General features: G+C 40.3%; 1 protein-coding gene across 1 annotated transcript in view; it reads left to right on the top strand.

Annotated features, from left to right (window-relative positions):
- Positions 1 to 25,998, top strand: part of TENM1 (teneurin transmembrane protein 1) — a 160,220-nt gene that overhangs the window by 118,225 nt on the left and 15,997 nt on the right. Inside the window, exons 21-25 of the mRNA XM_088129189.1 lie at positions 5,884 to 6,250; positions 9,664 to 10,174; positions 16,911 to 17,083; positions 21,542 to 21,777; positions 25,413 to 25,709. Of these exons, the coding sequence (XP_087985315.1) occupies positions 5,884 to 6,250; positions 9,664 to 10,174; positions 16,911 to 17,083; positions 21,542 to 21,777; positions 25,413 to 25,709 (1,584 nt within the window). The remainder of the gene's footprint in view (positions 1 to 5,883; positions 6,251 to 9,663; positions 10,175 to 16,910; positions 17,084 to 21,541; positions 21,778 to 25,412; positions 25,710 to 25,998) is intronic.

The raw sequence follows: 25,998 nt of genomic DNA, 5'->3' as shown, positions 1-25,998 counted from the left end.
TGGCATTACTCTTGTGCGGGTGTGTGATTTAAAAATATCTGACATGCTGATGTTCAGGAAGAAAAGTTTCATCAGTGCTCATTTGCAATTCAATCAACCTCTTCTGTCACTCTTCACAGAAGGCTGTGGTCTAGGTTATTCTTTGTTTGGAACTGGCAGCAATTAACCAAATTTCTCTCTCCCCACCCCCCAGCCACCTCTACCTCCGAATCATTTGTCAAATACATGATGCCAAATAACCCATTGTTAATAAGCGTTGAATGTAGCTAGAGCCACAAATGACATTATAATAATTTGAGTGCATTCTTGACCTATTTTCGTAGCATAAATATGTAGATAAATGTCTATATCTGCATAAAGGACGAGCCAGAAACTGAGTTTTGCAAACCACACTCTCCCTTCCACAAAAATCTGCCAAGGGTTTCAGTTGGCCGTGCCGCAAAATATATAAGAACTTTTAAAAACATTGGTTTGATCTAGAATGATACTTCTGCGAATAAAAGGGCTCTTTTTTGAGAGAGAGAGGACAAGATGCTACCAGAGTTGGAGAAAGCAGACATTTTGATAAGGTTTGCCAATTCCTTTATTCTTGCAATTCCTGGCAACAACTTACTGTGGACAGGAGGGGCAAAACTTTGCGATGTTTTAAGTTATGTACTTAAGCAAATTCAGGTCTGCTTCATGGTTAATACTGGGTGGAAAGGTTAGGGTTGTTTATTACATACTTTGAAGGAATTTGATTAGATTCCTACCAGCTCTACTTCTCCCCAGCCCCAGCATTTCAAGTGTTCTGTTTTTGTGTGTATAATATTTATGATGCTTCCAAGCCATGATTACCAGCAAGTTTCTCTTAAGCTGCCTTCTGGATAAGAGAGCTTGATGGCACTCTCAAACTAGCTTGTCTCTATAACCAAAACATTAAGGGCCTTAAAGATGTTAAATGTTGGTTGAAGTTTCTATTATATCTGAGACTCCCTGTATTCAAGTTGATTTGTTCCCATTCTCTGTGCCTTTAACGTTTCTCATCTTCCATGGTTATGTAACTCCAGTGCTATGCATGTACATAATTTAATCAGGACATTTCCCTATATCCAATAGAAGAACATTAAATAATGCCATTTTTCACTCATATTGATCTCTCTCCTTGCTTTACATTCTCAAAATTAATTAGCTAAAAATTATTTGTAGAACAGTAATCTCAGTTTCTGCTCCCCACCCTCCCACCTTTTGGCTTTTCTTTTTCGTTGAGAGAATGTCAATGATACTGTGAGAACTTGTATGATTCCAAACACATTTCAGTGGAATCTTCTCCTTATAGGTCTTACAAAGAGATTAGTCCAACTGGAATACTAGATGAAAGAACCAATGTTTGGCAAGGGGTCTACTGTGGTTCCTGTTCCTTTCTCATTTTTATGCTTGTACATTGTTTGTCTGCCAAAAAGTCATCAAGATAGATCAACATCTTGGTGGTTTTCTAAAAGGATTGTGCAATGCTTGGATTCAGTTTGGAAGAGGTGTTTAGAAACATGCAAGGTCATGCAGGGTATACTTCTCCGTGATGGACAGCCACAAATATTCCAGTCTGCTGCAAGGAAACTTCTACTACAGCTACACAGTCCTAGAAACAGATGCAGCTGCTTTAATGAGTTCCACAACTCATTAATGATGCTTCCAAGCCATGATTACCAGCAAGTTTATCTTAAGCACCTCTGCACATTTCACAGCATTTCTTCTAAACAAAGCAGAAAAATACATTGAAACTTTAATTAAAAGTTTGTAATATTAAAAACCATCTTAAAATCTTAAAACACTGACAATAGATTTACACAGCCAAGTTAAAAAGACATACAAATACTTTTTCTAAAAATAGAATGGGGATGGAATGATTATAACTCTTGAGGCACAGAGGATGGTCTTTTCCACGTGTCCCCAAATATGTCTTTGTAAATGGTGGTGTCTGCAAAGTGCCTTTGCCTGCAAAGGTTGATAACTAAACAGATTCATAATAAGAGAAGGTTGGTCTTAGATGGACCAATTTATCCTGTTTAGGCCTAGGACTTTAAAAGCTAAAAATAAGATTTTGATGTATCCCTAGAAAATAAATAACCAATTACCATTTCATTTTACTGATTAAATCCAAACTGGATAAGACCATTATAATGCTCATGATATGTTACTGATCAAATTATCTGAATGCTTGCTACAGTATAGATTTGTTTGAAGATAATATACAAGGTTTGCTATATCTCCAAATTATAATTAATGGTACATTTCATTTTTTTTGTTTTATTTATTATTGTGTCTACATTTAAATTTAGACTTTAAAAAATTCTTAAAAAACAGATTTCTTTCTTCTCTTTATTATATGGAGTGTATGTATTAAATTATTTCACAACAGTTATGTATTCAGCAGTAGGGCACAACTTTCTTCCATATTCAGAGCTTTGAGGATTATACTGGAGTCTGCACTCCCAGTTGTAACATAGGAAAGAAAGCTTTTCATTTGCTGTAATTAAAATCAAACCTAACTGCTATTAATCTCCAGTTATAAGTTTAACCATTTCTGCCTTCTGTCTCTTTAAACATTTCATTTGGTAACAACTTGGGAGATCTCTGGGGTCAGACACAAATTTTTTGAGAGCCACAGGTTGTATTATTTTGATATAAGATATTCCATGTAACTTTTTTTCTTTTTGCTTCACTACTTCACAACTAATCAGTAAGAAGCAGAACAACTTTCCACTGATTAGCAATTTTATGAAGTTTGTTTTATTTCATGTTCACGACTTCCAGAGTATTATTGGTTTATATAGAGAGTTGGATCCAAATTAAGCCAGAATCTAACGTATGTGGGAAAACAAAATAAATGGCCAAGGTCTTCAGACTGTTTCCAAATAGTTCATCTTATCCATCTTCACTGTAGAGGATGTCCACTTCTTGCCACGGCGATGAATCCAGCCACATCCATCTTAATGTCAAGTAGCCATATATTTTTAGAAAAATGGGGCGAGGAGGATTTTAATCACTGAATAGTATTTTCAGTTTTGTCACTCATTCACACACACATATCCAAAAGAAACACACACAGGTTAAGGTGTTTTAATGAAATAAGATTATGCAATTATTATATCAAAACCATCCCAATTGCACCAAGTGTCTCTGTAAGGAACATAGCAAAGTGATGAGGATCCAAAAGAGATGTGATGTTCAGTTTGTGGGTTGCTTGCCATGAATTTATCATTATCCATAGCGACATTGTTGTCATTATAGTTTGCAAGATTTAGTTTGCAAATCATGGTGAAGTATGATTTAGAGTTATACGACCCTATTGTTATATGTTCCTGTGCTTTCTGCTAAGTCATTGGCTGGCCCAATTCCCAACTAGTATCCCTTACCCGCCCAACATGCCCTGCTAAAAGCTGTATTTTAAATAAGTCTTTCTGCACCGTTCAGAACCCACTGTACCTCAGTAAAAAATGTATCCAAGAATTCATCTTGCCTGTTGCTCAGATCCATCAGAGTTATATCCTGCTTTCTGGGAAACTACCATTTGAAGTTAGTTCCAAACAGCAGAGAACAGTTTGGGCATGCTTATAAACCATAACCCAACCTTTTATAGATGACTGGAATCTTAAGGTCAAATTACACATGTAGGTCTACTCTTAATGTTTGGGGAGGAGGGATGGAAGGATAGATAATTGAAGACAGGGAGAAGGGTCACCCCAAGCTGCAACTTCTAACTGCAAATTAGTTTGGGAGGTTGGGGTAGAGTCAGCAGAATTGGGCTACAAAAATCTGGACCATCCAGATGGCAGCAAAGGTTTGGAGTTTGGAGCTATCCAGAGGCTAACTGGATGTTTGCAGCCCAGATCTGGTAGCGCTAGATGGTGGTAATCATGTTCTTTTTCCAAGTTTTCCATTTCCAAATCCTTCTCCAACCTGATCTCTTTTCAACAGGACATTCTGTTTCTTTCCCCTTGAGCTTTTCTGAATTATTTTCCAACTCAGAAAAGCAAAAGGACCTTAAAGGGAGCAAAGGGAAGCTGATGTGTCCTAGCTATCTAACTGATATTCTCAGTGTAGGATCCTCTTGTGACTATACATTAGTGTTTCTCAGCCTTGGCATCTTGAAGATGTATGGACTTCAACTCCCAGAATTCTGGGAGTTGAAGTCCACACATCTTCAAGCTGCCAAGGTTGAGAAACAGTGCTGTATATACTAAGGATTGGGAATTGCCCTACCTAGGGTGAAGTTCTGAGGAGAACTTGAAGATATAAAATGAACGGGACCAAGGATTTATGTATGAGGGACTCATTCTTTGCAATATTAAGCACTTTTTAGAGCATACATTAGAGTATTTGCACATTCCCTACCTCAAGTGGTAGGAAGCCATGGTACTGATGATGGGCAACCATAATGCAGAGGGACCTCTGATAGACACCAAACAAACATTTGGTCTTATGAGGCCATAGAGTCGCCAGCTGCCAGTTCTTCCTCTACTGGTCCCTCTGCAATGAGAGAGAGAGAGAGTGCGATCACCAACATCCTTGTAGATAATCCATTGCATTGTCCAATTGTTCTTTCTGTCAAGCAGCTTCTCTTAACGACGGACTCAAATCTGTTGTCCTGTAACCGAACAACTGATTTAAAAAAGGGGGGAGGCTATTATCTGAACTCTCAAATATTCTTTCTCAATCCTTTCTGCTGTGCAAAAATAATAAGCGGTTATCTTCCTGATGCTTGTTTATCCACCTTTTGGGGCTAGTCAACATTGCCTGTGACACCTTTGACAGGAGAAATTTCTGACTGATGTTATCTGCTGGGGGTTTTTTTGCTTGCTTGAGTTGTTCCCAGGATAATGTCCCCACTTTAATGGAGAATGCTGTGGGACCTACTGTGGCATGCATGACTATCCAATGAAAACAATGTCAATTGGTATTCAGTGTTTGTAGGCGTGGGGTAGGAAAAAGATGTTGAAGATACCCTTTTTGTATTAAAACACCTTTTACCCCCAAACTTGCTTAGAATAGAAATAGAACTACAGCGAAGCACTCAAATTTATTTGCACACTCTTCTTACAGCTACATAATAGACAAGAAACATGAGCCAAAAGCAGAACTGTACAACAGTATGCCAGAGGTAATGTGGTGAAGTAGTTGGAGCATCTGGCTAAGAAAAGGAAGACCAAAATTCCACAGAATGGCTCCCTAAGTGCTTTTAAACCTAACTTTCTAAGCTTCATTGTTATAAAATATGTGAACACAGCATTGGGCAGTACTTTGAATTAGATTCCCAAAAGGTGCTTTGGAGAGTTCAGGAGTGTGAGCGTAGCACCTGTTTGCAACTCTTTAAAGCAGCTGCCTCTTTTCCCAGGGGTGAAAATTTGCTGATATAAAGAACTGCAGTTAAGGACCACATTTGCTCCCCTGCGAGCTCTGAAACACCACTTAGGAATTAAATCCAAAGCATTGCACAGTCTTGGTATGTACATCCGTATCACCTTGGAGGATAGAGGGACTGGAGATGTTATATTTTCTTATGGAAATATTACATTACTTCTGGTACTCTCTTGGAGTTCAGGACCACTCAATCATAGTGAGTACTTGTGAGTGAGAGAAGAGGGTCTGGTCCCTCAGACAAATTTCCAGATCTCTTCCCTGATTCAGGCCACAGAATCAGTCAGAAGTCTGCAACAATGCATAAAATATATAACCATTAGGACCCTGTTTATTGTATTGCAATCGATAAACCATTTAGTTGTCTGTTTAAAAAACATATATCCATAATTGCTTGAAGAATAAATGAATGAATGAGAGGTAATACCATTCTTATGAAAAAGTGGAAGAAACATTTGAATATCTGTTATTCCTTTCACACTGCAGGTTCGCTTAGAATGGCCAACAGATCTTGCTGTCAACCCCCTTGACAACTCATTGTATGTGCTGGACAACAACATCGTCCTACAAATTTCTCAGAATAGGCGAGTTCGCATCATCGCAGGACGCCCGATTCACTGCCAAGTTCCAGGCATTGACCATGTTCTGGTCAGCAAAGTGGCCATCCATTCCACCCTAGAATCGGCACGTGCTGTTGGTGTCTCTCACAGTGGTGTGTTGTACATTGCTGAGACTGATGAAAGGAAGATCAACCGCATCCAGCAGGTCACAACCAATGGTGAAATCTCTGTCATTGCTGGGGCACCAACAGATTGTGATTGTAAGATTGATCCCAACTGTGATTGTTTCTCAGGCAAGTGGTGCTTAATTTCACCCTCCCTCACCCCATCTTTCTATGGATGACTTATTGCATAAGTAGATTGTACCCATACCTTTTCATGAAAGCTGGATGTTTGAGTTCCCCAGACATATTCTACACTCCTCCCTGAATGTTAAACTTGCTTCCCAGTGTCAGTTTAAGCCTCACTTTGGAATGATGGATTCTAGTGAAAGGTTTATTTTGTCTGACATTCTGTTTCCAGCTTAGGTGATAATTAGGGATAAGCAGACCAAGGTAAGTTTGCTTCATTTAATTATATTGTCTTGGAAGACCCAGTTCCCCTTTTTTGTTCAATTCCATAGTTAAACAAAACTGATAATTCTATTAATTCTTATAATTACATTAAAATTAAATTGTATTACGGTTTATTTCAATTTCAATTAAACATGACATTGAAATTAACATTAAAAAAATTTGGGATCGTTTAAGGATAGGGAAGTGTATGAACACATGGTCATTCCAGGAAATGCTGGAGAAACAGAAGATTTGATAAAGAGTGCTGCATTCCTCTGAGCGTGAAAGGCCTTTTTACTATTAAATATGGATGAAAGGTCCTTGAACATCTGTTAGTGTTTTAAAGATCCAGTTCCTCTCTGATCTTACCATGGATTCCTAATAAGGGAGATTAATTCCTACCAGATTATATTTATTCTTTGGATCATTTGAGTGCACAACCCCCCAATTCATTCTCTCTAGAGCCCATGATGGATTTTTTTTTCCCATCTCCAGCAAGATTTATTCTATCCTGTCTGCACCAAGCATCTGATATGTCAATGCTAAAGGCATCTCCTTGCTCATAAGTGTTGATAGTCTTATCCTCAGGGAGTTTATAGAATCTTTCTGTTTTGGAAGGTATCTATACGTCCCTTCTTTTTGCATATGGGGAATATGAATTCTATAAGTTAATTATGCATGGCATAAGAAAAAAAAAATTGCTTTCATTTGCCCTGAATGTACTGCAATCAACTTTGCTGGCTTTTAGTTTTTAAAAAACTTTCTTTAAATATTGACTTTTTAAAAGCTGGGAAGTGAGTTGGGGGGGAGGATTAAATGTTTTCACTTGCAAACAGTGACCTTTATTCGTTTGAATTTAAGTACCAAAGTTGTACAGTATTTGTTATCAAATAAGCTCTTGTGGTGAATGCCACTCTTTTAGAAAGAAATGAAGTTGTGACTGAGCACTAGTGTCTCTAACTCAGAATTGTCTATACTGATAGGGTTCACCCATTTCAGAAAGCCAAGTGTGGGCAATTTAGTGTTGCCCACATGCAATCCCTCCTGTCTCTCTTCATTGATCCCAGAGCTTCCCTTAGGTCATGCTACCTAAATTCAGTGATGAAACATAAATATCCAGCATTGTGTTTTGTTTTGTCACTAGCTCTGGATGCGAAAGTATCAAGCAAAATAAGAGCACTAAACTCTACTGGCGTCATGGATATACCTTGTGATTTTTCAAGTGTCTTATTTTCTATCTCAGGATTTCTCAATCTCAGTAGGTTTAAGATGTATGGACTTCAACTCCCAGAGTTCCCCAGCCAGAAACCCGGCTCTATCTATTGAAAATTTCTTCCAAATTTCTTTTTGAGACCTTACTACTTTGCCTGGGATTCTTGTTTGGGGTTTCAGTCTCTCCATCATCTCCTAGCTGTCCACATTTCCCAGTCTGAAAAACCTCCCTGTGACCAGTTCCTTCATGACATCTTCCATACCCAAAATATGATTGCTTGGTTTAGGTTTATTTTATTCTGCAAACCCAACCAGATGTGGCTTATTCAGTTAACTCTGGCTAATGGACCACTGCTTACCATTCTGAATCAACCTAGCCATTGACTGACCATGGATCTCAAGGGTTTTAGACAGGAGTCTTCCCCATCCTTACTTGAAAAGCCCGGGATTCCTGACTTTGAGTCTTCTCTTACAAGATCATGCTTCTGAAAGACTCATGTGTCCTTGAACATTTTGAAACTTGGATGCTTGAAAACAGTGAGGCTCTCACACAAACATGAATGTATATTCAATTTTACTGTTTGGAGAATGTAAGGTTTTACACCTTCAAATCTCTCTTTTCTACTCTCAGAATCCAAATGTTTCTCCTGTGTTTCTATAGTTGGAAAGGACAGCTGCATCATCAACATTAATGTGGACCTCAGCTCCATTGAGTAGTGCTTTGCCTGGTGCAAGGGCAGAGTTCACATGCTTTAGACACGAGGTTGTATGCCAGGATGAATGGCATTATCTTAATGGCAGAATTGGCTTAATTTTTTAGGACTGAAATAATTAGCCAGCTTGAGTATTGCTAGCATCCCCGAATTATTATGACTCTTCTATGTCAATGCAGTGTTCCTGCTCAGTGTGAGAAGATATAGGGCAATTGCGTCCATTGTCAATATATGATATTTTATAATGCAGGAGATAAGGGAGACACAGTGCTGTTAGTGCAATTAACAATTCAAAGTAAATCTTAGTATGGTGGTTGGGGAAGAAGTAATCCATTGACACTTACTATAATACCCATCTGGATTAGGCTACTTATTCACTTACTATAATACCCATCTGGATTAGGTTACCCCCTTCTTATTCATATTAGTCTAAATCAAAGAACTTGAATAAAATATAATCATCTTAGCACATCTGAGTTCTCATCACTTGCATTATGAAAGGATTTTGATTCAACACATCATTGCATTTCTGGATGACAATGTAATGTTGCCAAGGTAATGTTTTCAGCTGTGATTGTCATTGTGTTTTTGTCATCTTGGAATGTAAGAGTTTCCAAAACAGCAGGGTTGTATATGCAGCACTCATAGCCAAAGTTGCATGTAATAGTAAATCACAGTATGATCATTTTGTTTGGAGCTTATCATGGGTACTATATCAATCCATTTCTGGGTTAGTGTTACATGGAAACCAGACTATTGTTGCATTTTTTAAGAATGGTTTAAAAAACATCTGGCTCACCATCATGTGGGAGTGCAACCAAGGGCTAAATGGAGTTAGGAAGACATTTCCCAATACTAAAAATAGTTAAATAGTGGAACAGAGAGGTGGAGATCTCCCTTCTTTGGATCTGTTCAGTATGGGCTAGACAACTTGATTAGAGGGTCATACTCAATGGTGTCAATGGCTCTTCCCAACGCTGAGTCTATAAAGGATCCTACAAGATATCACTATTAATCTTCAGTTGTATGAATTGAGAACTGCACTGTGCTGGCTACAAATTCTTGGAAGAAAATATTAAGATATTTCATCCTTTTGTCAATCGTAACAATATTGAAGGTTGAATATCACTTCTCATTTTTTATGGTTGAGTCATAATGACTTTTGCATTCATGGCATTATTCTTGCCAAGTTTGCATGGTTGATGCTGCTTTCTTCCTATTTTTCAGGTGATGGTGGATATGCTAAAGATGCAAAGCTGAAAGCTCCATCTTCCCTCGCCGTATCTCCCGATGGCACTTTGTACATTGCTGACCTTGGGAACATCCGCATCCGTGCTGTCAGTCGGAATAAGGCTCATCTCAACGATGCCAACATTTATGAGATTGCATCCCCAGCTGACCAGGAACTATATCAATTCACTAGCAATGGGACTCACTTGCACACCCTCAATCTGATTACAAGAGACTTCATGTATAATTTCACGTACAATGGGGAAGGTGAACTTGGCACCATTACCAGCAACAATGGCAACTCGGTACATATTCGCAGGGATGCCAGTGGCTTACCTCTCTGGATAGTGATGCCTGGAGGCCAGGTATACTGGTTGGGCATCAGTAGCAATGGCATTCTCAAAAGAGTTTATGCTCAGGGCTACAATTTAGCCCTAATGACCTATCCTGGCACCACTGGACTTCTAGCATCCAAAAGCAATGAGTATGGATGGACAACAGTGTATGAGTAAGTGACCCTTAAACATTTTTACAAACCTTGAAAAACAACTGCTTAGCTTATAAAATGGAATTATTTCCCCTCATTCTACCTGCCAAAAATCCATCTTGTCCATAGTACTCCCTGATTTGCAAGGTCTGTTTTGGAAGGTATCTATACGATTGAATATTTGCATAGGCCTGAGGGTATATCTGTGTTGTGCAAGACCATAGAAGGTCCATCAAGTGGGAGTTGGGTTAAAGATTCCTGACTTCCTTCCAGAATAATGGAGCATGGGCCCTCCCACTAGTTGCAAGCTAGGTCCACTCACCAAGGAGCTCTAGAAGAAGAGAAGTACATGAGAAAGGTGACCCAGATCCAGGGAAATCCTTCCTTTGGTGGGGGTGGGGGGAACTCCCTATATCAGAATGGGGCTCTTTTCATATATTTTAATGATCCACTAAATATCACATCTTTTCTACTAACCATTTTATTGTTTCCCATTCAATACTTGGTTGGAAAGGCATTACCTCAAAGGGTTTGAAATGCTGGTGGTTTGTCCATCTGTGTGATCACATGCCAAAAACTGAGCAACAAAACAGGACCAAATTTGCAGGGTGGGCAGGAAAAAAACAGCAAAACAAGGATCACTTCCAAACTGGCCCAGTTTAGGCCAGGAGCTGCCGAGGAAAAACAATTCCCCAAATTCCACCCACGCGTCCCTATGGAACAGGCAGATGGGCAAGAGCACTGAATACTGATGACTGTTCCATTCTAAGCCTTTCTCCCTCCAGGCCACGTGACCCACAGCAAAGCTTGTTTACCCCACCCTGCACTTCCCCGTGCGCGCGCACACACACCCAAACACACATCCAGATGCAATGCAGCACTTCATTACACATAGGAAAATAACCCCTTCTATGGCTCATGCTGGTGAAGGGGTTGGGAAGGATTTCGGAAACCTTTCTCAGCAAACCTTCCCTACCTTGTTTTTCCTTCCAAAATGCATCCCCTGGCATGCACTGTGGCTAAGGCTGGTCTTACATATTTGCAATGAAGCTGTGCTGGTTTCACATGTGTTCACCCATTGCACTGGGGTTTTTGAACGCATGCTACTGAATAGACATTTAAATTCAGTATTTTAAATGAGCTTGCCCTCTAAGATTTGGCTCACGTATCATTCTAAAGTTAAACCATAATGTAGTTTGTTTGATTTTTGCTTACTGCATTGGCTGCCCATTGTGATTTATAAGCTATATTTATGGATTGGCACAGTGTGAAAATTCAAGTGATTTTGGTTCGTTCAGTGAACCATGATTAAACAAGCCAGGGGCTCTTGTGACATGTGAACCAGGCTACAATACATGTTCTGGGCCTGCAGGCTGAATGAAAATAACTCAAGTTTATCTCAGGTAATGCAACAGTTATTTTATAACATTTATATGGCTCTCTATCAGTTCTATATCAGAGAATACAACTGTTATTTATGTATGGATTTAGTTATAAGATTTATATGGATACCCATTTTATACAATATAATCCTGGGCAGCTCACAACAAACACACACATACACACAAAAATAAAAATCTAAAAATAAAGTCTAAAAAGACCCATCTCTGCCAAAAACCATTTTTGCTGACTGTTTGCAACCCATCATGTTCTTCTCATGGATATAAGAAGGAGGATCAAGCTAAAATAGCAAAATCAATGGGAGATATCAGCTCAGTTACAAAATGGCAGATTAATTTATGGCTTGTGCTTCACTTTTTATTGTAAAATCTTGCCCTCAAGGTGCAAGTTGACCAGGAAGTATTGTTCAGTTTTTTAAAGAGCTATATTAGCTAACAGAACATTGGAAATGATCAGTTCAGAGCTATCCAGGGAGATCTGTGGCTGAGGCTGAACTTTCACTGAAGTCTCTCTGGTCATATTCTAATCATTTAGCCCAGCTTACTAACCTGGGTGCCCTCCAGATGTGTTTCTGTGGCAGACAAGGATACTCACATTGGGGAAGGCTGGCTTAACCCTTGCACCAGGCTGTCCCTTTGTATTTTTATCCCTTTCATGAATAAATGAGCAACCATCCAATATCACTTACTCTGCCCTCTTCTTCTTGGGCCCAGAAAGAGAAGGTAAGTGGATAGACAATAGAGATAGTGGCAAGCAGATGGGCACACTCAGACCTGGCATTATGGTTTGCAGTGATTGGGTACCTATCAAGGGCCACATTGATAGGGCTTGGGCCCAGTTGTAATCATGTGACCTACTTCTTTTCTTCCTTAATGTCTCTGTCCCTTACCCCGTGTGCAAGAACCGTGAAAGAACAAGGGGAACAAAGCAGGATCTGAGTTTGCCTTGCGCACCTCTAGCAAGCACAAGTGTGTCCATGACTCAAAACAGATGACCATCACGTTCGAGCATCTTGCTACACAGCAGGAAATTTTCCCATCCAAAGAAATAAAGGAAGGTTCTCCTGCAGAACATTTTGCCCGAAAGGACCTTAAAATCGGGAAGTACCATTACATAAACAATGCCACAGACTTGGTGGTTTCATTAGCAATGATCTGATGTAAGAGAGAGAGAGAGAGACTGAGGGGAGTTTTGTCTGGTGCAGAAACAGTGCAGATTGGCAAGCGAGTGCGATATGTTCCAGCTATTCGGTATCCCACAGCACAGGTATACAGTTAAGTACTGAGTCCAGCCAGTTATAGCCTGGTAGGGCAAGGAAAACGTTCTGCTGAGTAGGAAGCATAGAAATATTACCCTATCTTTCAAACTACAGAGCACCTCAGGAACTTTGTTGGCATACCATGGGCCCCATCACAAGATATCTGTCATGGTAAACGTGGCCTGTCCCAGAACAAACCTTTATTGGAAGAAAATATGCTCTGTGCCATCCTGTCCCCAGAGTCACAGGATGTGCTATCTTTCCTGATGGCTTGTCTTGATCCTTTCCTGAGTCAGTGGACACATTTTCCAAGAAGATTCTAACCTGCTGCTCGTTGGTTTTATGTTCTCAAGATGCCCAAAGGGCTCACATGGACCCGCAAACATCCTTGTAAACTAGGGGTCCAGAAGTGTCCTGGGGGCTCCATGTGGTTCCCCAGAACCCTCCCAGGTGAAATGGGGCCAAATGTTTGCCCCTTCTAATGCATTGGGGTGGAGGTGGGTTTTAAGAGGTGGAATAGGTGCCTTAAGCCTTGCAGATGCCTAAGGCATCCATTTCACCCCTTCAAACATCCAAATCTCCTCCAAAAACAAAGCCCAGCCCTAACTATTTTTGTAGTGTAGTTCCCAACCTGCCAGGGCTGAAACGTCCCTTGATCAAACCAAAGTTGCACACCTTTCTTGAACGCAAAGAGGTCATTTTGCAACGTGGCCAGCTTCTCTTTTAGGTTATTTCTCTGTTGAAATCATCCTTAAGGTCAAGTGGGATGGAGAATTGTGGGCCAAAAGAGAGGTCTGAGAGGCTCTGAATACTCAAAGGCAGAGCCTTGACAGCCTCTGACTCAAAGGGAGTCATCTCTTCAAGGAGAAATGAGCACAGAGTTGGGAAGGGAATTGCACAGAATTGCATGCTGTGCTTTCTGGCCATGTAATCAAGGTATCAGCTGTTCCTATCAGCTCCTGGTAGACAAGCAAATGCATGAATCGCCAGTGAAAAAAGGGGTTTGGGCAGCCTGGCTTTAAACCAACAGAATAGAAAAAAAACCTGAACAGCTGGGAATGGACAGCTGGATTTCCCGGTAGGAGGCACAGAAGAGCTGTCATCACTTCTCATCGGTGCTGTGCAGCCTTGGCTGGAAGACATAAACCATGCCAACGGCACAGCCTGATGGGCCTGCCACACTGCAATTCATAAACCTGGACACTCCTGCGTCTGGGGCATAGTCTGAAACCACCAACATATTTCTCATAGCAGTTTGAAATTTGAGCCATTCAAGACAGAAAATGTTAAACAGGTCAGGGAGAAGAACTTCTTTTATTTGTTCCAGGAGCATTCCTTTTGATTCCCTTTCTTCCTGGTACAGAGTGACCTCTTGTGGTATCTGTGTTAGGTTGCATCGAACTCACACTAGAGCACCAACGCTTACTGTGCTGTTGCTTTGTAGCTTCCAATAAATTCACCGTCATTAATTTTGAATTATTTTTATGTATGTGATTGCCTCCTCCCCAATGAGTTAACCAAGGTGGCTTATAAAATAAAGCATAAAAAGTCCCAGTAAAATCTTGAAGTTGCAACATGGGTGTGTGGAAGCTGCATAAAATGAATTAGCCCACAATGAGAAAGGGCTCTTTAAAAATCTTAAGCGAGTTCTATATGCAGGTAGTCCTCGCTTAACAACCACAACTGGGGCTGGAATTTAGGTCGCTAAGCAATGTGGTCGTTAAGCAAATCACGTGACTGGACCTGATTCTATGACTTTTTTTGCAGCGGTTGTTAAACGAATCATGTGGTTCCGCATTGATTTTGATTGCCAGAAGCTGGCTGGGAAGCTCGCAAATGGCCATTATGTGACCCTGGGAGGCTGCAACCATCGTGCAAGATGTTTGCCAAGCATCCAGACCGCGATCACGTGATCACAAGGGCACCACAATGGTTGTAACTTTAGACACTGGTCATAAGTCACTTTTTAGCACCATCATGACTTTGAATGGTCACTAAACAAATGGATGTTAAGCGAGGACTACCTGTACCTTTAATCTAATAAGGCCTCTTGAATTCCATGAATCTTATTTATGAATAGAGATGCATCAAGGTATTGTTAATGAAATAATACTATGTCCAGTTGTAGGCACCACAAGCTAAAAAGGGCATCAACCAACTGGAGCAAGTCCAGAGGACTACCAGGATGGTGAAGGAATTAAAATCATGTTCTATGAGGAATGATTAAAGGATCCGTGTCTGTTTAGCCTGCAAAAAAGAAGACTGAGGGGAACAGGATAACAGTCTTCAAACATCTAAAAGGGCTGTCATAAGAGGGAGTGGACTTGTTTTCTGTCATCCTGGAGGGTAGGACCAGAACCAAGGGGTTAAAAAGTACAGGGAATTAGATTCAAGTTTGATAGAGGAGGTAGTTCTAAGAGGATTCAACCAGTGGAATAGGCTGCTTCATAAAATGGTAGGTTCCCTTTGCTGGTGGTCTTCAGATGATGGCTGGAGAGCCATACTTTAGCAGATCCTACATCAAGCAGGTGGTTGGACTAGATGACTTGTGAGGTCCCTTCCAGCTCTGTGACTATGATTAATGAAAAAGATGTGGACAAGAAAAGAGGTTCTGTAAGACGCCTTCCTGGAATTGGGGAATTCTGCGATAAGGATGAGAGCCAGTTTGGTGCAGTGGTTAAAGCACCAGGCTAGAAACCAGGAGACCATGAGTTCTAGTCCTACTTTAGACACAAAGCCAGCTGGATGACCTTGGGCCAGTCCCTCTCTCTCAGCTCAAAGGTCAGTGTGGTCTAGTAGGGAAGGTGCTGGGAGACTGTAAGTTCTAGTCCCATCTTGGGCCCAAAACCAGCTGGTGACCTTGGGCCAGTCACTCCCTCTCAGCCCTAGGAAGCAGGCAAGGGCCAACTGCTTCTGAAAATGCCACCAAGAAAACTGCAGGGACTTGTCCAGGCAGTTGCCTGGAGTCAACAAAAAAAAAAATTGTAAGGATAGACAATTTCTCCAGCTGAGTTCATTATTTTCAATTAAAAGAATGTTACATTTCTTTTTCAATTACTTTCGATTAATTAAAAATATTTTTTTGAAGAAAGAAGGAGAAAAAAGAGAGAGGATGCTGGCGTCTTGCAAAGCAAAGCTACAACTTCTAACCTCATGATTACCAAGTGGGCCTCTGAGCCCACCTAGACTCATAAGCATCTAAGAAAAAAAATTGGTGAATGGATAGCTTTCTCTGGAAAGGGGTCCATATGGCCAGATAGAAATACAGAGTTAAGCTATGGTGCTAGGGAGCACCTTGGGATTAGAAATCCCCTTGCTTTCTAGAAGGAGTTGCTTTGCGGTTGGCTATGCCAGCCATGAAAAGCCTCCACAGGGCAACCATTGTCAGATTGCCCTGGGAGTGCAGAGTGACTTCTTAATCACCGTAAAGACTAGCCATTCTACGTATAAAGCACATTTTGACCCTGTTCTTCAGCCAAAACAGGATCCCAAAGCAGCTTGTAATGTGTTTTGGAAAGCAAAAGGCTTTTTGATTGCAGGCAGCAGGCAGCTGAAAACAGCAGGTAAGTGTAAACGCTATGAGTTTACTCCAGGGCTAGCCAATCCGTACTCTCTTGATAGCTAGAGAAAGAACGGGTTGCTCCTGAACAAAATTATCGTTGGATGTCTTTCAGAAACAGCCCCAATGCTGTCATGCCAGGATCTTTATCTATCTATCTATCTATCTATCTATCTATCTATCTATCTATCTATCTATCTATCTATCTATCTATCTATCCATCCATCCATCCATCCATCCATCCATCCATCCATCCATCCATCCATCCATCCATTCCTCTGGTCATGGAACAGAATAAAATGTTGATTTGATTTGGGTGCACGTCCCTGCAACTGAAACCGAATTCTTTCCTTCCTTCCTCTTTCTTTCTTTCTTTCTTTCTTTCTTTCTTTCTTTCTTTCTTTCTTTCTTTCTTTCTTTCTTTCTTTCTTTCTTTCTTTCTTTCTTTCTGTGTCAGTGACCTGCATTTTATATTTTATCTCTGTGCTTATTATATCTGCTTATTATATTTTATATCTCTGCTCTTTTTATTTTCCTAGGTATGATTCTGATGGTCATTTAACCAATGCCACCTTCCCTACTGGGGAAGTCAGCAGTTTCCACAGTGATGTTGAAAAGCTGATGAAAATAGAAATTGATGCTTCAAATAGGGAAAATGTGATTACAGCAACTAACTTTTCAGCTACCTCAACTATTTATACTTTAAAACAAGGTAGGCAAAATGCATCCTGGTGTTGTTGTTTTTCCACGTTTGATCTCACTGTTTTAACATTCTCTGAATATATTTTGCAAAGTCCTGCACCAAAGCTCTGCGGCTCATTATATTGGTTCCTACAAGTGACTCAAAAGATCTGATCGAGCAAGTTCAAAAGACGAAGACGACAGCTATAAGAATTTCCAGGATCAGAAGCTGTTTTTTCTTTAAATGCTGAGCATAATCCAGTCAATGCTGATTAACTTATTCTCTCCAGTGGGGGAGATTTAACCAAGTTGTATATCACTAAAACTGGCCTCCTTATTACAAAACTGGAAACTTAATTATGGTGACACCATTTTTAAAACAAGAGACTTAGAACATCACGCACATCAGCCTAATGTTTGTTCCAGATAAACCGAACAAAAGAATGATAAATTTATGAACAGCAATAAAGATAGGCTATAAGGCAGCTCTAATGTCATATCATTGAATGCCACAGACTAACTTCCAGAACCAAAGGTTATATTTTAGCTTAGTGCATTGGTTGAAGCCAACCCATACTGGGTAATTCAATAAACCATATTTAAACCAATCTTGGCTTAGCCCATGAACCAGACCATTGGGACTACTTTGGTGTGGATTCCTTTGCATTTTCTCCTATGAAATATACCTCTACAGTTCTCAGACCCCACACAGCAGGCAAGATCCAGGAAGCAAGGATCACATAAACTTCAGTCAGATATCTTTAATGCTAGACAAGGGAATTTCCAAGCCTGCCTGCCTTGCTTATTTTATTTATTTGCTTATTTATTCTTTACTTATGGGATTGGTCTACTGCCCCAGGACTCTAGGTGGCTACATAACTTACATATAAAACCCAATGCAAGTCACTGTAATCATTAATTAGAACGGTAATGTAATTAAGTCTCAGTTTAAATTAATGCTAAAAGTAATAAGTTAAATGTCTTGAATATAGCAGCACTGGTTATAATTAAATCCCTGAAGGCCTTCTGGAACAGCTATGTTTCACCATCCTTGCCTCAGGGAGCAATTATTCCAAAGAAGTGGAGCTGCTTCAGAGAATGTCCACCACTGGGCTTCCTCCTCCCATATCTTCTGGTAGGTGGGAACTCTTAACGAGCTGGTACTACCTAGTGGTTTGAGTAGGGCAGGAAGAAACTGTTGCAGAAAGGCAGTTCCTAAGGTTTCAGATCCTGAGCCTTTTGGACAGTAGGTAGTGATCAACACTTTGAACTGCACCCAGAAGTCTACTTATAACCAGCACAGCCCCTGCATCAGAGATGTACCATGGCAATATCATGACTCATCCACTGAGCATGCATCCTGATGCATTTCTGGACTAGCTGAAATTCCTGGGTGGTCTTCAAGCACAGCTGCATCTACAGCAAGTTACAGTGCTTTGTTCTAGAGATGATAGTGAAGAAGATGACCTTGATGGAAAGATGCAAGAACTGTTACCAAGGCAAAAGGGGCTGAAACATTTTTTTAAGTCCAAAGCAACAAGATAACATTTGGAAGCAGCTCACAAACACCTCCCTGATTCTCTGGTGTCTAAGGAGGAGAAGGGGGAACAGCACAATCAGACTTGCAGGATTCTGTTATTACAGCCAATCTCAATCAAAGTAGTTTTAGCCTTCCTATGGAGTTGATGTGCTGGTCTGGTCTACCTAGTGGGGCTGAGAAGATGACAAAGGCATGGGTGACCATCTTCAGTGCATCCTGCTTCAGGGAGGGCTGCAACTGACACATTGGCCAAAGCCATGAAGACCCTTCCTGGCCATGGTCTCTGTCTGGTCTCTGAGCAGGAGCCATGTCCAGGAGGACTCCTCGATTGTGAGTCTGCTCTTTCTGGGGAAAGCAGGCCCAACCTCATCAAGAGTCAAAGATGGTGTAGTCCTGGAATCAGTCACCCTCCGCATCAACTACCACTCCATCATATTTAGGCTGAGTCTGAGTCTGAGTCTGACAACCTCCAGGTAGTTGTAAAGACTTTCACCACATCTCCCAATGGGCCCAGAATGCCTGCTTCAGAAAAAAATAAAAGGCATTGGGCCTGGGAGTGGCAGGACCTGCTGAATGAAGTGTTTTTCACAGCACTTCTGTGTTTGCATGCTGTTTTGTGGGTTCTGTTTTTTATATTTTATTCTATTATCTGGTTCTATTTTTAGTTATTACTTTTTGGATGTATGTCACCCTGAGTCACGTGCCCAGTAGGGTGGCAATATAAATCAATGAAATAAGTAATATTCAATGAGGTATCATCTGCATATTGATGGTGCCTCATCCCAAACCGGCAGATAATCTCTCCCAAACTATGTAGATTTGAATAGGAAAGGGCAAGGATTGAAGCCAGAGGCACTCCATGCCAAAGGTTTTTATTTTTATTTATTTGATTTCTTTATTTGATTTCTATAGCTGCCTATCTCAACCAGTGACTCTGGGCGGTAATTTTTGAGCATTATGGACACTAATAACATTTGTGTGTGCCTGTGTGTGTGTGTGTTTTAATGATGAATCTCGATAACATGTGGAAACTTGCAAAACCGACAGATTGGACTTACTGTGATCCACATTTCACTACAAGCAGGGATACCCTACAGCCATTATAATGTTATAATAGGTGCATTTAGTTATTTAAGAAAACAGTGACATAGCTTTTATTTCAGCTGCACATAAAAGCCAGAGATGTTTTGGGAGGGGACGTGGGGGTTTCACTCTCAAAGAGGGAGAGAAAGATTTCCAGATGCTACAGAAAGTATTATTTTATTACAACCTAGTGCATTTCAAATACAAATATTTCCTTGGGGCTTTGAATATAAAGAGAAAGACAATAAAAAGAGAAAGACGGAAAACAATATAGAAGTTAGAAGCTCTTTTATTTTTTGGGGGGGAAGTGTTTTATAGTAATTATTCTATAATTCAGCTCATCTTTGTCATGCTAGCCAATTTCAGTCACATAATAAAATTAAGAACAAATGCAGTATATCATCCATATGCTAATAAACTCAGTCACCATTGGGGGAAGAAGTCTGTTGAATAAAATATAAGCAAATGCCCAGTTATAGCTAAGCGACTCAGTATTAATTTTTTTTAAAAAAAAATTGTTTACCAGATCCAAACATTAATAACTATATTTTGTTTTTCCAAAAGTTCTTACATGGATTTTCTCCATACAAGAGACAGGGAGAGTTTTAAATGTTGTAGAAGCTTCAAGCCTTTACATGCTGCTTTTAATGAGCCAGATTGTGAATTTTTCAAAAACGATGTTTGAAGCAAAGATGCAGAATTATTTGCTGAAATACATCTCCCTGCACTTCAGGGTGCAATTGCTGAAGGGTTACAGTTCCCCATCCTGGACCTTAGCAGCAATTCTAGAGTACAGATTATTTTTTACAACTGGGGATGACAATTGATTTCCTCTTTAAGACCATAAGTTTCTTTTTCAACTTCCCACTCTAAGCAAAATTATTTAATAGGTATTCCTTGTTTGCAAAAAAATGCAGATGTTTGCAAAAAAAATAAATTTGCCTCTATATTTTTAATAGATACAAGGCTCATTACAATAAAGAGTGCTATTGGCATTCTTTTACAGTTCTTCTGAGCTTATATACTTATATATTTTGTGTGGGTGTGTACAGTGGAATCCATGTCAAGGGGTCAAAATCTGCAATATGGCAGGTACAGTGTCACAGCCCAAGCCCTGCCCCTTTTATATGTGTGTCCGTGTCACACATATGTACAAAAGGGGTGGGCTTAGATTGCGATGCTGCACTCACCATTTTGCAGACTTTTCTTCCTGTTCCTTTTCCTAGACACTAACACAGAGACCCACACTGCCCATGTGTGGGTTTTGTGTACAAAAAAACTAAATAGGCAGAACCATTCATGGGTCAGGGTGTCTGTTAAATCCAAATGTCCATTAAATTCAAATGTATTTGCATCAGATTACATCATTTGTGTAATTGCACCATTGAAGTGAATGACCTCGTTTGCAGTGAAACCTTGATTTAACTTCATTTAAATTGGGGTGGAATCGAAATGAAAAATACCTTCTCTCTTCAGTCTGCTAAACTGAAGTCATTAAACAGAGGGTTTATTGTATATACCTTTCTACTTCTATATATCTGTATCTATTCAGAGCTTGGCTTCTATCCAAAATGCGTTGAATGGTAATCAAACAACATTTTCAATAGCACTGAGAATTCTTCCCTTTTTTTGTGCCATGAGTATCATATCTTCCTTCAGTGGTTACTTTGGGAAATTCCTTTCTTTGATATGAAGAGAACTGCTAATAGGCACATATCAACACAAGCCCGCAGATTTTCCAGTTGTGGAACCACTGCAAATACCGTTCAAAGGCTAGATTAATAAAGCTGTTGCACACCTAACAGTTGACTCACCAAGATGAATAGCTGAGCTCTTTCTCCCCTTCCCTGTTTTGTGTGATGACAGACAACACTCAGAATATTTATCGGGTCAGTCCAGATGGGTCACTCCGAGTCACCTTTGCCAGCGGAATGGAGCTGACACTGAATGCTGAGACACACATCCTGGCTGGTGTGGTCAATCCCACCTTAGGAAAATGTAATATCTCTTTACCTGGGGAGCATAACTCCAACCTTATCGAGTGGAGGCAAAGGAAGGAACAAACTAAAGGCAATATTTCCACTTTTGAAAGAAGATTACGGGTAAGTTTTCCCACTGTTCTTTGAAGAGACCTATATTTCTGGCTCATACTATGTTTGCTGCAAATCCTCCAATGCTGTGCTGTTTCCGTGGTCAATTTTGGCATTGTGTCTGTTTCAAAATGAGAGCCACTGGGGTGTCGTGGTTAAGGCATGGGAGACCATGAGTTCTAGTCCCGCTTTAGGCACAAAGCCAGCTGGTGATCTTGGGCCAGTCATTCTCTCCCAGCCCTAGGAAGAAGAAGGCCAGGGCAAACCACTTCCAAAGATTCTTGCCAAGAGAACTGCAAGGACTTGTCCAGGCAGTTGCCAGGAGTCAAAAACTGACTTGAAGGCGCGCACACACACACACACGTATTTCAAAGTACAGGTGGTCTTATAAAATCGAGTTTTGGGGTCTGGTGGGTACATTTGAAATTTTGACAGTGCGTTATAAGCACTCCCACAAAATGGTTGCCTTGGTGGAGGCTTGACTTTTTACAAAATGGAGGAGGGAGTGTCCAGCTAGAAACTTTGTGGCAGCACGGCATAACGTAAAAGAAAAATAAAAGTAATAGAAAGAAATGCAACATGCATAACAGGAGGTGCGGCATTCAAAGAAATTAAATGGGACTAAAACCCATGCTATAATTTAGAACACAAAGATTTTTTTTTAGTTTAAAAAAGAGCATAGCAAAACAGCAAACTGTCTACTAATAAATGGGATCATATCTGCAAGAAGGCAATTTGCAATCATTACGTATCCAACCGCTTAAGTCTGTCTGTCAGAGATATTTTCCTCTTGATCTCACCATAGGTAGGGCAACAGAGGACAACAGGAAGGATGTCCACTTGTACCCCCACAGGGACAAAGATGCTGTTCCACTGGGTGCTTCCAAAATCTCCCTTCCAGATATATTGAAGGCATATTCTGTCAAAGCCTTACCCAGATACTTGGAGAAACATCTACTCTCAGAAATGAAGAAGCTCTCCATTTACCAGTTTATCTCTCTCCTTTTTGGACAGGAGTCACACTTTCTAACAAAGCACTGGGGGAGCAGACACCCACCCTTTGTTTTCCAAGAACATCTATAGGATCTATGTGGAGCCTAGAAACACTCCTAGAAATAAAAATAAAAAGAAGTGTTGCTTTTTCCTTGCTTTGCAGCATGATTACTTCTGATTATTTAACAAAAACAAAATCAGTCAAAGCTGAGAACTTGATTTCATTCATTGGTGTCCTTAGGCACAATGTTGCCTACTGACTTTTATTCTAAATTCTAAAGGAACAAGATTATGAAGTATCCAGCTATATAGACCTTCTCCCATAGATATTTCAGGCTTCTTTCTGAATTTCCCCGGGGGACGGAGGGAGGGATGGAGGGATGGAGGGATGGATGGATGGATGGATGGATGGATGGATGGATGGATGGATGGATGGATGATCTCCTCCCCTGTACGAGAGAGAGAGAGATCTACATAGATAGCTTGATAGATATTTCGTCCCCTGTACTAGAGAGAGATGGAGATGGATGGCTTATTTTGGACATTACCTGAAGTCTAGAATGTCCTCCCTAGAGCAAAAATCCCACTATTTAGTCCCCTTATCTTCCTCTCACTTGGACTGAACCTCTGTCTTCCCCACCCCTTCCCCTGAAAAACACCCAGGTGGTGACCTACTGTGGCTGATACAGATTCTTTTCACTGTGAGCTATTTTAAGGCAGGCAGATATGCTAGGTTGGGCTCAGAAGATGAGGAGCATGCTGTTGTGTTTCAGATCACTCAAGGCTTTTAATTACAAGCCTTCCAGGCTCATTATTTCCAATTGTATGAAACGAAAACAAGCAAACAGAAGAGCTATATGCACCAAGAGTCGCCAGTGTGCTGCCTGAAGCACTGTCCTCATCTCCAGGCTTCCTGAGAAGATCCAGCCCTCTGTAATGAAGAAGAAGGTGGTTCCTGTGTGCTTTACTTATGTATGTGGATTTGGCTACCATGTCTGTGCTGCAAAAATTCAAACACTAGACCTGGCAGGAAAGAGATTAAGATGAAACTCTTACATTTTCATGCTATCTAGTGGTTGTTTGGATTCTTGCAATCCAGAAAAGTTGCCCTACCCTATTCTGTCGGATTTGTTGAAGGCGTGGAGCAAGGAGTAGGTAGCCAAGGCAAGCTCAGGGAAACCTCTGTTCTTGCAGGTCTCAAAGAGGCTGTCTCCTCTCCATTTGCTATATTTATGTCAATAGATAAAGAGAGATGGATAGGAACTCTCCCTGAACATCTGGGCAGAGAAATAAAGAGAGACATGAAATTTAAAGAGTAAATAAATGGCAGAGAGGGTGCTTTGCATACTGTGAAGACTGCCAAACAGGCAAGAAGGAAATCTTGGAATTTTGCTATGGTTCAGACTTTATTTCAAGCCAGTGAACAACTTATCTCTCCTTCGAGATGTGATTTTATTAGTCTCAGGAGTTCTTTTCCAAAGCCACCTTGGTATCTCTAGTCCTGTGTTTACACAAAATGATCAGCTGTCATTGTATCTGGTTGGCCTTTATGGCTTTCATTCAACAAGAGTATTAACAGATCTCTGTGGCAGGTGAGTCAATACTTTTTTTCCCCTCTCTCTCTCTCTTTAATTAACAGACTTAGGTTTAAGACCAAAGACATCAATAAACTTACAGGGTGAAAAAATGCTTTAGGAAATCTGTTTTCAATTTGACAGAACTACTCCTTGGGGAGGTCTTGATTAACATGGTGCATTCAAACTAATGATGTAAAAAAATGGCCTACAAACAAGGTAATTATTATAGATCTGTCAAATTTGATGGAAGATGGAAGAGAGGAATATTCCAGTGTTTATTCAAGCCTCTCACAGCAGATGGACAGCATCAAGCAACCTTGGCTGATCTTGAAAATGCTAAGAGAGGTCAGACCTGATTAGTACTTGCTTGGGAGACCACCAGGGAACCTCACAGCTTTAAGCTAGATTGAGAAGCCAAAAAACATCCTGGAAGAATGTAGTAGCAAATCACTTCCATATAATTGTCAACACAACTACAAGGACATCTCCATGAAGTCACTAAGAATCAAGCTTAATTTCAGGGAGATATGATTAAACCCCACTCATTTCTTTTATAGGTTATAGGACTGAGTCTGAGAATAGAACTGGATTCATCCATCATGCTGAACCATGGTTTGTTTTGATCACAGTTTGTGGAGCAAGTCCAGAGTGGCTTGCTAAACTATCAGTCATTGTTGATGTACCACAAAGACTAGGTTCACACATCACATTCAGAGAAAAGCAAACAAATCACATTTGTATGATCTATAAATCCAGCCTACTGCAATGTATACTTTTCATAATGGAGTTTCAAATTTAAAATGTTTCCAGGTCAAAGAGTCCTGTTATGAGCTTGGAATAGCTGTTCCAAGTTCAAAATGAGCTGTTCCATCTTTGCCTGAAAGTATTGCAAATTTGTTCTGATCATACCAGAAATGCTCCGAGCTTGAAATATTGTCAGTATAATCAGAACAGTGCTGGAATACTTTCAGTAAGGTCATAAGAGCTGTTGTAAACTACAAATGTTTTGCTCACCCCTATTTAATAGCAGAACTGCTTTAGTTACATGTGCCTTGCTATTCTTCTTATGTTCTTTAGGCTCACAACAGAAACTTGTTGTCCATCGATTTTGACCACCTAACAAGAACAGGGAAGATCTATGATGATCATCGCAAGTTCACTCTTCGGATTCTCTATGACCAGTCAGGCCGCCCAATTCTTTGGTCACCCATCAACAAGTACAATGAAGTCAACATCACTTACTCACATTCTGGATTAGTAACGTATATCCAGAGAGGAACATGGACTGAAAAAATGGAGTATGATCCAAATGGGAAGATTATCTCCAGAACATGGGCAGATGGAAAAATATGGAGCTACACATATTTAGAAAAGGTTATTGATTATTGTAATTGGGGAGGGGTGAGAATGGAATAAGGTCATTTTGAATGTGCATTAAGTCAAACGGTGGGGTTGTTCCCTACTTTTGGAAATACTAATGAAGCAATTACTGAAAGGCAGAGAGTAAAGAAGATTCCACATTTATCCTTTGACATCTTGGTTTAGAACAATCGAGTGCCAGGTGATGGGGGGAAAAGCATTCTTTAAGATCATGGAGACCCTTTGCCAGTTAGAATTTCCATCATCCTACACACAGGTATATAAAAATTGAAGGTTCTATCAC

This window comes from Python bivittatus, unplaced genomic scaffold (genome assembly GCF_059951505.1).
Source record: "Python bivittatus isolate LINGU-HERP-01145 unplaced genomic scaffold, Pbiv_v1 ctg000790_np1212, whole genome shotgun sequence".
In the NCBI taxonomy this organism is placed as follows: domain Eukaryota; kingdom Metazoa; phylum Chordata; class Lepidosauria; order Squamata; family Pythonidae; genus Python; species Python bivittatus.
This window is presented reverse-complemented; position numbering and strand designations above follow the sequence as displayed.